The sequence below is a fragment of the Eulemur rufifrons genome, chromosome 24 (genome assembly GCF_041146395.1).
Source record: "Eulemur rufifrons isolate Redbay chromosome 24, OSU_ERuf_1, whole genome shotgun sequence".
Classification (NCBI taxonomy): Eukaryota; Metazoa; Chordata; class Mammalia; order Primates; family Lemuridae; genus Eulemur; species Eulemur rufifrons.
In genome coordinates this window covers 4359585-4375569 of record NC_091006.1, presented here as the reverse complement: position 1 = coordinate 4375569, position 15985 = coordinate 4359585, and the positions used below count along the sequence as shown (strand labels likewise).

The following is a 15985-nucleotide window of genomic DNA, read 5'->3' as shown; positions in this document are numbered from 1 at the left end:
GAGGGGGCACAACCCGGGCACGCAGGGAGCGCTCCCCAGGTTCAGCGCTGCACCCCTCCCCCATTGCGTCCCCACAGATGAGAATACACAGACAGAACAGGGGAAAAAACCAAATGCACATTTATTAAGCTCAAGACGTGGACACCGAGGGGGCAGGGGGACGGATCCTCGGGGAGGAGACAAGGAGGTGCAGGGGAACAGTACACGGGGATTCTCGGGGGCTCGCCAGGGACTCCTGCACCCCAAGAGCTGGAGGCCTGAGTCCCTGGGTCCGGGATACAGACGGGCTCTTTGAGGGGTCGTCATTGCCAAGGTCTGGGGAGGGACAGCGGGGTGCAGCGGCTCCAGCCTTGGGGTGGGTGGGGCGGCTCATTCGGGGGGCGCTCCCCGGCGCACGGCTGGGGTCCCCACCGCCTCCACCCGGTCCTCAGGCTCCCGCGCCCAGGCAGGGACAGCAGTGGAGGTTCCGGGGCTGCTCTTACACGCCGCCACCGCCAGGGGCTGGGGAGAGAAGGGGGGCGTCAGCGCCCGGAGCGGGGCAGCAGTTGCTTCCCCACAGCCAGCGGGCTCTGCACACCCAGTCCCCATGGGCGCCAGATGCCCGGGGACCGTCACCCTTGAGCTAGCACTGCACAGCTGCCTGGCCTCCCGCCCATATGGGGACACCTTCGGGCTGCTGTCCTGCCCCACAGACTGTGTCATGGAGAGGAACACACCTGTGATGGGGACAGCGACCTCAGGCCCAACCTGGGCTTTTCTGGGGTGTCCCCCTGCCAGAAAAGGAGTCCCCATCCCCCTCCTACACCCCTAATCTCCTGCTACACGCTCACTCCTTTCCCATACCCTCTACCTTGAACATTTGGATACAATAAGGATCCCCCATTTCCCACCCACTCCCGACCATCCTTCACTGGGACTGGCCAGAGTCCCGTGCGGGCGTAGTCTGCAACTGTGCCCCACTGGCGTTTTTAAATCTCATTTAAAGAAAAGAAAACGAAAGAAATAAAATTCCACACCAAATTCCCTGAACTATTGAGTAACCCAAGACATTCCCCGCCCCCCTTTTTTGGTTATAAGAACTTTATAAGAGGCAGAGAGATTCCCATCTTTGATGTTTTAAAACTCTCTGGAAAGGATGCAATTCCACTAAAAACAGGTCAAGATATTTTTACATAATTAAAATTAACACCCTCAAGGAGTCACAATCTTTCATCTACATGCTCACCCACTCCTGCATCCTGCATCCCTCTCCCTCTTCCCGCACAGCTTCCAGCCACCTGCGCCCACGCTCCCCTCCCCCACCCTCCCCCTCATCCCTTCCTGCGCTCCTCCTTCCTAGTCCTCCCCCCTGCAGCTCCATCCTCTCCACCCTTCATCCCTCTCCTCTGCGCCCCAGCTTTCCTCCAGCCTGATGCTCCCTACATCCCATATGTTCTCTTTTCCAACATGAATTTTAGAATCTGTCCACACCTCTCCCTTTCTGTTACTTTGATGTCATTATTCAGGAGCCATCCTGCCTTCCCTCCTTCCCTTCCCTCCTTTCCCGCAGTCATTTCATCCTAGACCTGCCCAGCTGAACCATCCTGTCTGGAAAGCTCTCTCGCCCTGTCTTCCCCAGCTCCGTACTCTCTCCAGCCTGCCTGGCAGAGTCCTTCTCCCACACAGGTCCCCTCTCGTCACAGGCTTGCAGCTTTGTCTCCTGGGACGTCAGACTGTCCTTGTTTTTGCAGACTTATGGACTGGTTTCTGGGAATCTTTGCGGGCTCTTTAGGACAACCACTTGGCCTCCCCACGGTTTAGTATCATTCTTCCACCCCTCTTCCTCAGCCTCCTACAGAATTGTCCCTCGTCCCTCTGTCGGTGGCCCCATTGTCTGCCCTGTCTCCTTCCTGCTGCCATACAGCATCCTCCCAGAACCACACACTTTCTCCCCCTCACCTGAGGAGGGAAGCTCCGACTTACAGGATTTGCATGTTGGGCTGTGGAGGCAAAGAGGAGAAGCAGAAAGAGGTTCAGCGGGCGCAGGCTTCATAGGAAACACGGGACAGGCCCAGTGGACCCTTCTTGGGGGGAGCACCCCAGGCCCGGGCCGTCCCCACCCTCCCCCCTCTCCCTGAGGTTGCCAGACCTCTCAGACCTGGAGTCCGCCTTCCTGCACTTGACCTTCTTGCCTGTTGGGAGAGAGAGAGAGACAACACAAGGAGACAGGACATAGGACACAAGGATGTGGACAAAAGCCAGCAGGGGAACGGTAGGCACCCAGGGACACCCAGGAAGGGGTCACACTTACTGATGATGATGAGGATGCCCAGCAGGAACAATATGGTGGCCAGAGTCATGCCCACAGTCTGCACCGTGTTGTAGTCTGGGGAAGACGATGGGGGCCGTCAAGGCCAGGCCAGCACCCCAGCCCCACCAGAGCCCCGGTCCTGGCTCTAGGCTGCCAGTCCGGGGCCCAGAATTCAGGGCTGCTGGAGGCTGGGGTGAGTGCGAGGATGGAGAGCGGGGCTTGGGCACCATTAGGTTCCCCTGAGCTCCCTACCCTCTACCCTCCTCTCCTGCCCTCTCCCTCTGGATTTCCCGACCCTAGGTATAAAGTAATCTCCCTCTACTGCCTCCTCCCTGGTCCTGGTCCTGCCACCATCGTCACCAGTCTGGGCTATGGCAGCAACCCTCTCTGTGGTTTTCTGCCCTGCTCCCCCCACCCCCCACAGCCACTAGGACCCCCCCACCCCCCACAGCCACTAGGACCCCTCAGCTCAAAGCCCGCCCCTGGCTCCCACTGCACTCCACATGAAAACCAAAAGGTCCTCTCTGTGGCCCCCGAGGTCCTGTATAATCTAGTCCCTCTTCCTCCTCAGACCTCATCCCACTCCACGCTCCTTGCCGATCCTCTACTCCAGCCACACCGGCCTCTCTGTTGTTCCCAGAGCATCTCAGCCTTGGTCCTACCTCAGGGCCTTTGCACTTGCTATTCCCTCTGCCTGAAAACTCTTCCTCCAAATACCCACATGGCTCCATCCCTCACCAACATCTGGGCTTTATTCAAAAGTGAGTGAAACCTTCTTTGGCTGTCCTATGTAGAGTTTTCCATCCTCTCCACAACACGTTCTAATCTCATTCCCTCCTTTATTTTCCTTCACAAGAATTAGTCATATCTCATATTCTTGTCTAATAAGAGTCTTATCTAATACACAATTTTCATATTTATTTTCTTGAGTGTCTGTCTCTTTCCCCTTGAGCATAAGACCACATAGGGCAGGAGTTTGTCTGTCTTGCTCACTGCTCTGTCCCCAAGTGCCTGGAGCTTCGCGGGCACATGCTCAGTAACTGTTGAGATACTAGTTTATGGAACACCCGGTCTGTACTGGCATGGTCCAGGCCTCTGCCCTCAAAGAGTTGACTTTCATATTGTGACGAAGCACTAAACAAACAAACGAAAATTCAAAAAACAAAGTCCTGTGACCACAGGTGGCTGTGGTGTGGCTCCTGTCGCCAGGGGATCAAGGAGCAGAGCAGTCAGCGTTAGACCTGAGTGGAGAGCCAGGGCAGGGGTAATCCCGGCGGAGGTAACAGCAAGTGCAAAGGGCCTAGGATGCGAAAGAGACTGACGTGTAGGCGGAACGATATGAATGAGCACAGGGTTGGGGTGGGGGCGGCAGGAGGGTGTTTGGAGGGGAAACTGGGGCCGGATCCACCAGACCTGGGGAAACTTCTTTGAGCGTCAGTGCCAGGGGGATGATTTAATGGCATCATCCAGGTAAATCTTTCCCACAGTCCTCACAAGTAGGAACTATTACTATCCCTTGTTTACAGAAGGGCCCAGCCAGGCAAAGTCATTTGCCCAAGGCCACACAGCTAGAGAGGGGATGAGGCAGGATTCGAATCCAGGCAGCCTGGCCTTCGAGTTATTGCTTTTAAGGCTTTCCCTCGTAGGCTTCTCTGATGACTCCAAGGCACCAGCCCAGAGTCCTGGTGAGGCCTGAAGGGGGCTCAGAGAGAGTGTGAGACGACCTCATCCCCAATCTGGTTCTGCCCTCCATGAACCCAGCTGATGTGAACTGTAGCCCATATGGCCACCTGGCCAGGGGCCTAAGCCACGTATTGTGTGGCCATAGCTGAATCCACTTCAGCAGTGACCCGTGGGGATCTGTAGTCACCCCTCCATCTAGCCCCAGGGTACCCCCTCCCCAAATCCAACACTCACCATAGTAAAATGGGTCAGGTTCCTCAGGAGCTTTGGGAAGGGAGGCAGAGAGAGAGAGAGAGAGAGAGAGAGAGAGAACATTCAACACTGGGTTTCTTAGCATTTTTCGGGATCCAAATGGGGCCAGTGGCCCCAATAGTTTCTCCATGCAAATCAGATAAAGAGACCCCTTGCCCTGGATGATATAGCCTTGTGGCAGGACACAGGCCTGAAGAGTGGAACAGAGGCTGGATTCCAGCCCCTACACACTCCATCGGTCAGTACTGTCCCATAGGCAGTGCACAATCCAACCAACCGTACATGGCAGTCCTAGTCCTAGACCTCTGTGGAGGTCTGATGCTAAGGACTCATTCCCTGAAAAACACATACTCCTGTTTGCATATGGTGCCAAGGGGTTAACAGACCCCATTCCCACTGCTGGACCACGGAACATAACAGCTTCCCCTGATTATTCCCTAAAACGTCTCAGTCATCTGAGAGTGCCCATGGGCAGGTGCCGTAGCTACTGCTCTCATCCAGTGGCCCCTGCCACCAAATCCAGGACAGGGGAGCCATGCTGACTCATATCTTATATCACTATATTTTTAAGACACTATTGATTGTAAGATTCAAAATTAATTTTGCAGTGGCGTTCCCTGCGTGTGTGTGTGCGTGCACATGTGTGGAGCTCTGCCACATGAAACCTACTCATCCGTCAGAAGTCTCGCCCCCATTTCAGAAATGTTGATGTGTGGATAAAATGTGTGTGTGTCTGTGAATTCTCTTTTCCCCATCTCCCTCCTCCCTGCCCTCAACCGTATTGCCCTTCAGGAGAGCTCAGAACATCATTCCCATTCAAGAAGTCCATCCTGGTGGCTAATTCTGCTGACAGCTCTCATTACACTTGGCCTTGTCTAGAGCAGGATTCTGCGGTGTCTGCCACTCAGGGGGCAGTCAGGGGTACCAAGGTAATGCCAGGTGTCCCTCCTGCCAGACCCAGGAAGGATGGCTTCCTTGAGGTTAGGTGGGATCACGTGACTAATTCTGGCCAAAGAATTGTAAGAGAAAGTGTCATTGTCATTTCCAGGCTGGAGCATATAAGAGTTCTCTTTTGCCTCTGGTCTGGTGACCTGACTGTTCAAGATGGTGGTTGCTCTAGTTTGCTTTGGTGACCAGTCAACCTGTGATGGACATGCAGCGTGAGCGAGAAGTAAACCCTGGTTGTCATATGCCACTGGGATTCCGGGTGCCTTGTTACCACAGCGTACTCTAGCTAGCCTACACCAACTGATAGAAGTGGCCCTGCAGCAAGACCTGGAATAGCACTGGGTCACACAATGTCTAAGTTTGTCACATTATTTGGTTTTCTCCTTTCTGCATTCCTCTAACCAGCAGGGGGTCGCGCTGGCCTGTGCCGGACAGCACTGCACAGATGTCAACACATTTCGTCGCCTCGGCAACTCTCCGATATGGGTGCTATCTTCACACCCATTTCACAAAAGGGGGACACCGGACCCAGAAAAGCAGAGCCACCTGCTTAAGATTGTTTTTATGCTTGCCTTCAATTTAAGGCAAAAGAATAGTAATTTTCCATTTGTGGGGGTGATACAAAATAAAGCTAACTAAGTTTTTAAAAAGCTAATCCTTTGAAGGGAAGATATTAACTAGCAGCGTGGGGAACATTTGAATAGGGCAAAAATCATGAAGGTGGTCCTCAAACGTGTCAAGATGGGGAAATATTGTTTTTAGGGTTACTTGTGCTCTGTTTTAGCTCCCCCTCGAGACGGTGGATAAACTTGTTTGACTCATCTCTGCTGTTAATTCGGGTATCTATAAAAGGCTGTCCAGTTTCCTGGAATGAATGAATGAGTGAATGTGAGGCCCTCCTAGGGTGCAGGAGGCTGCTACAGCAAAGGTGGAGCAGTTGGGTTATCTCACTTTTGTCTCTTGGTTCTCTGCACACCCTCCCTCCCCCAAAGTTATTGGGAACCCACTGGGTGAGCTCCTGTCCCAGAATCCTCCTTGGTCCCTCCCTGGGTCTTCAGTGCTTCAGGCAGAAGATCCCCTTCTGGTCCTTGCTGCCCCAGCAATCTGGGTCCTCAGGGCGAAGCCGGGCTAAGGGTGGAGCCAGGAGGCAGGAAAAGGAATGTGCACTACTCCTGGCCAGTGGCCAAGGAGAGATCAGGAGGGAGGTGGTTGCTATGGCAACTGGGGCATCTTGAGAGGTGAAGAGAGGTGATGGGTCCAGGCACCCCAGGCTGGGTGGGGTCCTGTGTGAGGCATGGATTTCTAGCTCTGTGCCCAGTCTGAACCCCCCTCCTCCTTTTGCACCTCCTGTTGCTGCCCCTGCAGCACTGGCTTCTGGCCAAGCTGAGGGTCCATCTCAGGGCGGGGCCCCAGGTGTAGTTGTGCTAATGCGCCGACCCCTTTCTGTTGGCCCCTAATTCTCCCTCCGATTCTCTGGCAGGAGTGGAGACAGCATCACCTCCTTCCCTCTCGCTCCCCAACAATTCATTAATTAGTTTCCTTAAGCAGCTTGTGATGCACAACATGCTTTTCCTCCCCCGGGATTTCCCGAGACCTTCGGTCCCCTCTCATGCTGTGACTTGGAGAAGGGGGGAGCAAAGGAGCGGAGGATAAGGAGTCTGCCCTCCCACCTCTGCCGTCTGCTGCCATCGATCCTGCTAACCACCATCTCTGCGAAAAGAAGCTCTGGGTTCCCGCCAGGCCTGCTGCTTCAGCCCTGCCCCCTCTCCCCAGGGTGGCTTCCAGCCTCTGCAGCCCCCCCACCCCGCCCTGCTTCGGATTCTGCAGATACGGCTCAGTGCAGCAGCCCCCGGCTGCTGGGAAAGGGGGAAGGGAAGGAGAGAGAGGAGTGGGATTGGGGTTCCCTTCACTGCCAGGGGCTCCTCACCGCCCCAGCCTATGCCCCTGGCCCTGTCCCCAGTGCTGGAAACACTTGCTATGCCATGACTCCCCCCCCCCCCCGCCATTAAACCATTCTAACCCTTTCCCGCTGCAGGAGCAGGTTCAGCCAATGGGGCTGTTAAGGGACAATGGTGGGAGCGAGGGGTTAAGTGGGTGCATAACTGGGTTAATGGGTATGAAATATAAACCTGTGTGAGGCTGGGTGGGGACAGGAAGGACCTCTATGTGCACACCCCAGTGCTCCTCCAGGACTGGAAAACACCCCTGGATGTGGCTGGGAAGGAGGGTCCCCCCACCCTATTCCCACCCATGGAGGTTCACTGCAGTGGTTCGGGCCCCACCCCATGCTGTCTCCCCCTTTCTGTCCCCTCTCTTCCTCCCTGTCTCTCTCTCTGCATCCCTCTCCGTAGTTGTGTCAATCCCTCCGTCTCCCAGTCTCTCTCTGTCTCTGATTTTTTCTCTCTGCATCTCTGTCTACTGCTCTCCATCTCTCGCCGTCACTCGCTCTGCATCTGAGTCTGTTTTTCTGGGTCTTTGTGTCTCTGACTCCGATCGCCTGTCTCTCTCGGTCTCTGTCTCTTTCGGGCTCTCAGTCAATCTCAATCTCTCTCCCCACCCCCCTTCAGCTCTCTCACCTTCCCTCTGAACCTGCCTGTCAGGGGGTTCAGGAAACATCCACCATAGGAAACAGCGCTGGAAAGAAAACGGATATGGACCCTCTCCCCCTGCCCACCCTAGGGACCCCGATATCTCTGAGAACCTCTCCGGCCGCAGACCCACCCGCTCCCACCCTCGAAGCCCATCTCTTGCCGTCCGCTACCATCACTATGCCGGACCAGCCACCCGGTTGCCATAGCGACCTGTCCGAGCATCCTTCCTCCCGGGACTGCCACTCTCTAACCGCGGGTCCCGCACAGGGAGGACACCGCAAGGGAGAGGGTGTCCCCGAGACCCCGGAGGGGCGCCAGGGGTGTACAGGGGCTTCCGCCCGCAGGAGGAGCCGACATCCCCTCCCCACTCCCCTCCCTTGCCAACACTGGAATCGCCCACACCCTCTCTCCTAAGCTCTCAGATGGCGGAGCCCCCCTGCACCCCCTCCCCAGGCGACGCTCACCGTTTGTGGGGGTCTGGGTCGGGGTCGCCATGCTGGGCCGGAGCGGGGGGCTGCCGGATGCCGAGCCGGTGAAGGCGCGCTGCAGCAGCTGGAGGCAGGACGGACTGAGGTGGGGGGAAGACGGGGGGAGCCCTGGTGTTGGGGGGGCCTGTAGCCAATGGGGGATCGGGGAGCCCGCCCCCGTCCAGGCCACCCCCGCCCCCGCCCCCGCCCACTGCCGTCGTCCCCGCCCCTTCCCCAAGGGTGGGGGCGCCCCCTGCCGGGGCCAAGGGGCGCCCAGGCTTTCCCGCAGAGGGACCGACAGATCAACAAAGCGCTGTCAAGGGAGAAAAGCACGTTTTATTGGAAGTCGGGGCGGCATGGGGAGTCTGGGGGGACAGAGCCGGGGACGCGGGCGCCGGAGGTGGCGGTGGGCGCGCAGGTGGTGGGTGGGAGGCGTCAGGTGCCAAGGGAATCCTGTAGGGGTGAAAAAGGTGAGAGCGAGGAGGGGCCTCCAGCCCACCTCCTCGCCGCCCTCCCTCCCGGGCACTGGGCCCCTCCTCCACCCTCGCCCCTCCCCCGCCCCGTCGGGGCTGCAGGACCTGGCTGGGTTCCATCGCGCCAGGTGTTTCTACCGCCTGCGGCTGGACAGACCTGTGGGGGCCCAGAGGGTTCGGGTGTCAGAAGGGACATCCTCGCTCCTGTGGAGGAGGGGCCGCGGCGGGACAATTCCCAGACCAAGCCCCTCCCTTTAGGCGCCCAGGGAGGGCCAGGAAAGGGGTTCTTAGAACTGGCCCTCCCCCCCCAAACACCCACGGTCCCCCCAGACTCACGGCGGATGGAGCTGCGGAAAGTTCCCTCCTCTTCATCAGGTTCCCCGGTCCTGGGAAGGCAGACGCAGGGGGAGTTGGGGGTGGAAAAGGGAGGCCGGCCCTTCCAGGAGCCCCTCAGTGCAGGCCTCATCTCCCAGACCGGTGCACGGAGGAGCAGGCTGGGAGCAGCCGGAAATGAGGAGCACCCAGGGGCAGTTTGGGTGTCCCAGCAGGTGAACAGTGAGTACCTCCGGGAAGGCAGGGGAAGGGACTTGCGGTTGATGCGGGAGGGAGGGTCAAAGGGACCTGGCAGACAGCCACGGGATGGCCTGGGCTGGAAACCCAGAACCCCACATCTTCCAGCTGAGTGATCTTGGGCAAAGTGGCTTTACCTCCTTGTGCCTCAGTTTCCTCAACTGTAAAACGGGGTTAACAACAGCACCTATCTCACAGAGGTGATGTGAGGAGTAAACACCCAACAAATATCAGTTGTTACTTATAACATCATGTATAACCGTTTAGCCTGGCGAAGGTATTCATACACTGCTGCGCTTTAAAATTTTATTTAAAGAGGAATCAAAGCGCCAGGCGCAGGACTCCAGGCTAAACTGGGCCGTCTTGTGAGGTGATCTCATTTCACCGCGGCCCTTTCTTTCCGGCACTTTGTGTTATCACGCTTTGAGATTTTCTATCTGTGGGGCCGTCGGAACCCACGGCCGCCCCCGCAGGGCTGGGAGCTTGTCCAGGAAGGGCGGGAGGTGTTTTCATCGCTTGGTCCCAGGGCCTGGCTTGGGCCTTGCTTGGCACACAGTAGGTGCTTAATACAGATTCGCTGCGGGGGACTGGCCACGGGTCGAGTGGACTTCCCGCCGCGATCCCGCGCCCTTCTAGGGCGGAGCAGACGGGTGAGGGCGGAGGGGCCTCTTACCTCTGCTGCTGGTTGAATTTGCACCGGCATCTTTTGCCTGGGGGTGGGGAAGGAGCGGGGGAGAAAGGCTGATACTCCTTCGGCCGCCAGGGGGCGCTCTCGCTCCCTCGCCTGGCCGGGGCGGGGCCGGGGCGGGGCGGGGCGGGGCGGGGCCGGGGGGGCGGACACTCACTGAGCACGATGAGGATGCCCAGCACGAAAAGGATCCCCGCGATGATGAGGCCTCCGATCCGCAGGGATTGGTAGTCTGAGGGCGGCAGGGAGGAGGGGAGAGGGGCAGAGCGGGCAGGGGGGCAGGGAGGAGGAGGGGAGAAGGAGGACCAAGGAGAGGGGAGCAGACATGAGAGGAGGGAGGAGAGGAGGACCAGGGAGAGGAGAAGGATGCCTAGGAAAGTGGGGAGGAGGGGGCCCAGGCAGGGAGGAGGGGTGGAGGGTGGGGAGGAGGAGGGGGACGGGGAAGGGAGAAGGACAAGAGGCAGCAGAGGATGGGCCCTGTGATACTGACAGAGACCAGGGCAAAAGGAGCAAGAGGACCGGAGAGGGATTAAATGGAGACAGAGAGAGAGAGACCAGGGGAGACGGAACACAGAGATAGAGCGAGAGAGAATGGCAGACTATAAACACTGAGAGTGGGGGTGGGTGGGGAGAGCGAGAGCAGAGAGGGAGGGAGAGGGAGGGAAGGAATAAGGAAGGACAGGCAGACCCAGCCCTCCCCAGACTCCCAAAGACAGAAGCCCTCACCATAGGTGAATGGATCGTGTTCCTTTGGAGCTTCTGGAAATAGAGAGAAATCAGGGGTTGAATGCTTCGTTCTGGGGCTCTGCCTTCCTGGGCTGAGAGTTTGGGGGCTGTCTGGGCATGCTGCCCACCCTCTGTGGGTCCTACCTGCCCCCTCTGCACTTTCCGGGTGGGGCAGGGGCCACCTCACCGCCCAGCTGCCTGATCGCAGGCTGTCTGTTCCACTGTCCGTCCAGGGAGCCGACCTCCATCCATCCCACCCACCTCTGCCTGCTCTGGGGCACCCTCTCCCCTCCCTCAAATGCCAGCCTGTGACTGGACCCCACGTGGAGACCCTCAATTTTCTGGTGCCCCAGCTGACTCAGCGTAGGTTGGGGTCTCCAACTTGGTGCTTTCTCGAGGTTTTCCCTACCCTGCCACCCTGGGGGCCAAGGTGGGTAGTGGGCTGTCTCCCCTAGACTCACCTGCATTGGCCGTGGTGAGGAGACCCACACAGAGGACCAAGATGTAGCTGAGAGACACCATTATCCTGGGGGGACACTAAGTGTCAAGAAATGTGTACCCCTGTCCTCCCCACCCCTGGGGCCTGAACCCAGGGATTAAGTCAGAGACCTAATCACGAAAGCGTCAGTCACCCAGCTTCGTTGCCTGGAGAAACAGGGATACCCCAAGCTTCAGAGGGCCAAGGTGTCACCAAAACAATCAACACAGCAGGGGGTCACACAACAACAGCAAGGGCAGGGTTCTCCCACAGGCCCCGGCTTCCCCAAACCTACCCTGGCAGGGGAGAGCAGGGTGAGGCCTCCCACGGGCAGACGAAGAGACAGACACATGAAGACAGCGGGACACGCCCAAGTCCCACCTGCCCTCTGCTGCCTCGCTGTGTCCTGTGAAATCCCAGCTCTCCTGCCCTCGGCCGCCTGCCCGCTCTCGGCCTGACCCCGGGTATAAATATCTCCCACTTCACCCTGGAGGAATTCGCCCGGCGCAGGCCACCATGGCAACAGCCTGCCTTCCCCCACTCGGGGGTCACGCACAGCCCTGTGGGGCGAGGCCTGGCTGCCACATTGCCACAGGCTGCCCCTGTGGGAAAGGCCACCCCTTCTCCTCTCCAGGAAGCAATGAGAAAAGGGAAAAACACCCTCCCCCGCCCCGCCCGCCTCTGGGTGACATCTTTCACAAGCGGACAACACCAGGCCAGTGACATGAGGCCCAGGCTAGTGGGCCCGAGAGATGGAAGGCAGATGCCAGGGCAGGGATGAGTGCACGCAGGCGAGCGTGCACAGGCACACAAGAGTGCACGCGCGCGCACACACACGCACACACACACTCCTGGGGGTGGAATGGAATAAGACAGCGCCTCTCCCCCAAAACTTCTGATTGGAGTGGGCGGGGGTGGGAGGGCGTACACACCGTCAGGCACACAGTACTCCTCATCCGGCCCTCCGGTGCCCCCAAACAGTGACGCAACCAGACCGACACACGTGCGTGTCCAAACCCCACACCCAGCCAGAGTGCACACGCAGCAGCAGGGGAGGGAGGAGTCGCACCCACACCCCCACCCCTGCGGAACCCCAACCACTCTCCCTCCCTCTTGGGTCAGGCCTGCCTGGGAAGCCACGGGCTGGCCATTCCTGCTCCCAAAATAGGAGGCCCAGCCAGGCCAGGGGTGAGGCCTGGAGGGGAGGGGTGGGGGGCGCTCACCCCAATCAGGCTGTCCCCTGCTGAAGGAAGGCCCCCAAACGTCCTGCTGTGCCCCGGGGGCTGAGCACTTTGGACCCCCTGGCCCAGAGCTGGACGCACCGCCCCCAGCAAGCTCCCCTCCCAGCCCCACCCCACCCTGGCCCTCCCCAACAGCAGCTGTAACTGGAGCCGGGGCTGGAGGGGGGCCAGGGGGCGGCCCCCAGCCCAGACCGCCCTGGCCCGCTAGGTTAACTCTCTCAGCTCAGATGGAGGAGCAGCAGGCAGTGGCCGGGTGCGCGGGAAAGGCAGGGAACACCGTGGAGAACGGGATTTCAGACACAACCACACTCACAAGCACACACGCGCACACACAAGCATGCAAGCGCACTGCTCCCTGGGAATTGGGCCAGACTGGGGCCTAAGGTCACCCAGCCCGAGTGCCCAGGAGCCCACGGACTCCTGACCCCAGTGTCCTGTGCAGCACCACAGGGCTGTTCTGGGGTGTGTGTGCCGCCTGCTGCTGTGGGGCAGGTCCCCGAGTGATGCCCACATAGACACTCAGAGACAGAGCCACACACTGTCCGCTCTCGCAAACGGTCACACAAACACGTCGACGAGATTCACTCACCAATGTCCACACAGACACATCGACGCATAAACACACTCAACAACACAGACGTGCGGCCGGCACTCTTACGCAACCTCGGAGGCGGACAGATTGGTGCACGCGCACATCGCATTTCCCTGGAGACACACAAGCAAGACATCATCAAGGGCACTGCCACACGACCAGCCCTCTGACACAGCCACAAAGACAGAGGCTCACACCTGTTCACACCACCACGCGCGCGGGCACAGGGGCGCACAGCTGGCCACAGTTGCGTGTTCACACGCTCCAAAGCCCAGCATGTGTTTAACCCCAAACTCTCCTTTCTCGAAGCTCATGTGGCCTCTGTGAGGCCCGGGAGGCAGCACACCTGGTATCCTCACGGGCAGGCCAGGGTCACGGGCCGGTGACAGAGAAACCTGCACTCCTGGTTGTGTGAACTTGGGCAGCCCTCGAGACCTCTCTGTGCCTCAGTTTCCTGCGCTCCACAATGGAGGCATCACTAAGGTCATGTGTGTGATTCTGGGCCGGGCTCAGAGGTTGCGGAACCTGACGTGGTCCTGCTATTACTCCATTTTAGAGACGAGGAAACGAGGGTGTAGCAAAGCGGAGCTCATGCTCCCCGGGGCCCCCTGGTGGTTAAGGACAGAAACTGCCCCACAAAATGGTCAGACACAGGCCCAGACACCACACTCCGCAGGACAGAGTTGGGAGCAATGGGATGTGATCACACCCAGGCACAGGTGTAGCCCCGACATGCACACATGCGTGCGAGCGCACACACACGTGTACACGTGGCCTCAGAGCACCCAGGCAGCTTCGAAAGGCTGCCCCATCTCTGTCCGAGCCCTCCGAGCCTCTGCCCCTGGTGGCCTGCACCCCAAGGTCACCAGCATTCCCTGGTTAATGATAACCCGATGTTTATGCAGCACGGGGGAGGGGGCAGGGGAAGGCAGGGACAGACGGGAAGCAGGGCTTCAGGCCAGCTCTCAGCCAGCCCAGCGCTAACCGCTCCACCGTGGCGTGGCTCAGCCCTTTCTAGCTGTGTGACAATCGGCAAATGACCTAACCTTTCTGTAGCTCAGTGTCTCCTTCTGTAAAATGGAGATAATAATAGTGTTCACCTCAGAGGGAGGTTGAGATGATTATCTAAAATAATCCCTGTTAAACAATGCGAACAAAGCCTGAGAACACACTAAGTGGTTTTTTAAAAAATGTTAGCTATCATCATTATCGTCCTTGTACTTGCTATTCAGCTGAGGAAATGGCCTTGCTCGGACCGCAAGGTGCTCAGGTGCAGGACTCGGGCCTGGATCTGACGTCCGCCCTGAGCACCGCAGTGAGGCGCTCACCCCATGCTGGACCCCAAAAGGGCACGTTGCCTCCATCCTGAGTCCTCTCCACAGCTGGGAACTGGGGGCCGTGATTGCCCCCGTTTGACAGATGGGAAAACTGAGAACCAGCTGCCTGAGGCCATGCAAGACCAGGCTGGAACCCAGATCTGTGTGGCCTCTGATCTGGTGCTGTCAAGTCCCCTGCCCTCCAGCGAGGCCTCTGGGCGTGTGCCCCAGTGGTGAGAGAGGCTGTGTGTGTTCCTCAGCTGCAGGCAGCAGGGTGACACAGTGTCGTGGTTAGGGCCAGCGCTGACCAGTGTCATGAAACTGATCGTCTAGCCTCCCTTGTGCCTCAATTTCTGTAAGGTGGGGATAACTATAATACCCCTCACAGGGCTGTTGTGAGACTGAGTAAATTCATGTAAAGACACAGGAAGTGCTCAATAAATATTACTCCTATTTCAGGTTGGGTAACAAGTGCCATTTATTTATTTTTTCTTATCTAATGCCGGGGTCCCCAACCCCCAGGCTGCGGACGAGTACCAATAGGACCCGTGGCCTGTTAGGAACCAGTCTGCACAGCAGCAGGTGAGCGGAGGGCCAGCAAGGGAAGCTTCATCTGCATTTATAGCTGTTCCCCATCGCCCGCATCACTGCATAAGCTCCGCCTCCTGTCAGATCAGCGGGGGCATTAGATTCTCATAGGAGCACGAACCCTGCTGTAAACTGCGCGGGCGAGGGATCTAGGTTGCAGCTCCTTATAAGACTCTAATGCCTGATCCGAGGTGGAGCTGAGGCAGTGATGCTCCTGCTGGGGAGCAGCTGCAAATACAGATTATCATTAGCAGAGAAGTTTGACTGCACAATGAATGTAATGCACGTGAATCATCCCAAAACCATCTGCCACAGTCCATGGAAAAATTGTCTTCCATGAAAGCGGTCCTTGGTGCCAAAAAGGTTGGGGACTGCTAATTTAATGGACAGAATCTATCCAAACTGCTAAGGGCTTTGTCCAAATAAAAATAACCATTTATACCTATAGCCATGATTCTGATCTCTAAAGAAAGAATGCAAAATCACATGCAGAGGCCTGGAGCCGGTTGCCTGGGTTTGAATCCTGCCTCTGGCCCCAGCTGGGTAACCTAGAGTACAGGTTATTGACCCTGTCCTTTGCTTCTCCACCTGTGGGCTGTGGCGAGACCAGAATGAGTTAATAAATGAGCTTTTAGGACAAGGCCTGGTGCAGAGCAAATGCTGAAGGAGGGGGTGGCATCATCATCATCTCCTTGGGTTGGCCCCCTGACTCCAGTGGGTGGTGGGCACTTAGGGGTTAATTTCAGTATTGGGCAGGAGGTACTGGGTTTGGGGCAGGGCAGTGTCCTGCCTAGTGTGGCCACCAGAGGGAGCAGCTGGACCTGAGCTGTCCCCTCCAAGCCCTGGTGACAGCGCCCACCACGCCCTCCTGGAGTTAGGGGAGGGGGCTGGCCGGGAGTGGCCAGGACGTCCCCTGCCCCCAGCAACCTCTCCTCCCATCCTCCCTCTGCAGAGCCATCCGGTCCCCGCCCTGGTGACATCCTCTTCACACTCCCTGAATGGGGTTGAGCGGGGAATCTGGGGAGGGGGCTGGTGGGAAGGGTGGGGGTGACTCTGGCCCTTGGTGGCCCCTCCCCCTCCCA

The 15985-nt window shown here is 58.1% G+C and overlaps 2 protein-coding genes and 1 pseudogene across 6 annotated transcripts; 1 reads left to right on the top strand and 2 right to left on the bottom strand.

Annotated features, from left to right (window-relative positions):
* Positions 1 to 97: 97 nt before the first annotated feature.
* On the bottom strand, positions 98 to 8336 carry FXYD7 (FXYD domain containing ion transport regulator 7). The gene is made up of 6 exons (XM_069458060.1): positions 8229 to 8336; positions 4208 to 4237; positions 2291 to 2365; positions 2129 to 2171; positions 1939 to 1979; positions 98 to 501 (listed from the first exon to the last, which is right to left on the bottom strand). The coding sequence occupies exons 1-6, from the start codon at positions 8257 to 8259 to the stop codon at positions 479 to 481; spliced, it is 243 nt and encodes an 80-aa protein (XP_069314161.1). The 5' UTR covers positions 8260 to 8336; the 3' UTR covers positions 98 to 478.
* A 209-nt stretch (positions 8337 to 8545) lies between these two features.
* Positions 8546 to 12454, bottom strand: FXYD1 (FXYD domain containing ion transport regulator 1). 5 transcript variants are annotated; one of them, XM_069456822.1, is made up of 8 exons: positions 12390 to 12454; positions 11150 to 11214; positions 10689 to 10721; positions 10120 to 10194; positions 9948 to 9984; positions 9041 to 9090; positions 8810 to 8861; positions 8546 to 8684 (listed from the first exon to the last, which is right to left on the bottom strand). In XM_069456822.1, exons 2-7 carry the CDS (start codon positions 11208 to 11210, stop codon positions 8839 to 8841), a joined length of 279 nt encoding a protein of 92 aa, XP_069312923.1. In that variant the 5' UTR covers positions 11211 to 11214; positions 12390 to 12454; the 3' UTR covers positions 8546 to 8684; positions 8810 to 8838. The 5 variants fall into 5 exon arrangements, with proteins under 5 accessions (XP_069312923.1, XP_069312927.1, XP_069312922.1 ...); XM_069456826.1 differs by lacking the exon at positions 12390 to 12454 and adding an exon at positions 12099 to 12161; XM_069456821.1 differs by lacking the exon at positions 12390 to 12454 and adding an exon at positions 11653 to 11818.
* On the top strand, positions 11807 to 12453 carry LOC138374141 (uncharacterized; annotated as a pseudogene).
* Positions 12455 to 15985: the final 3531 nt, after the last annotated feature.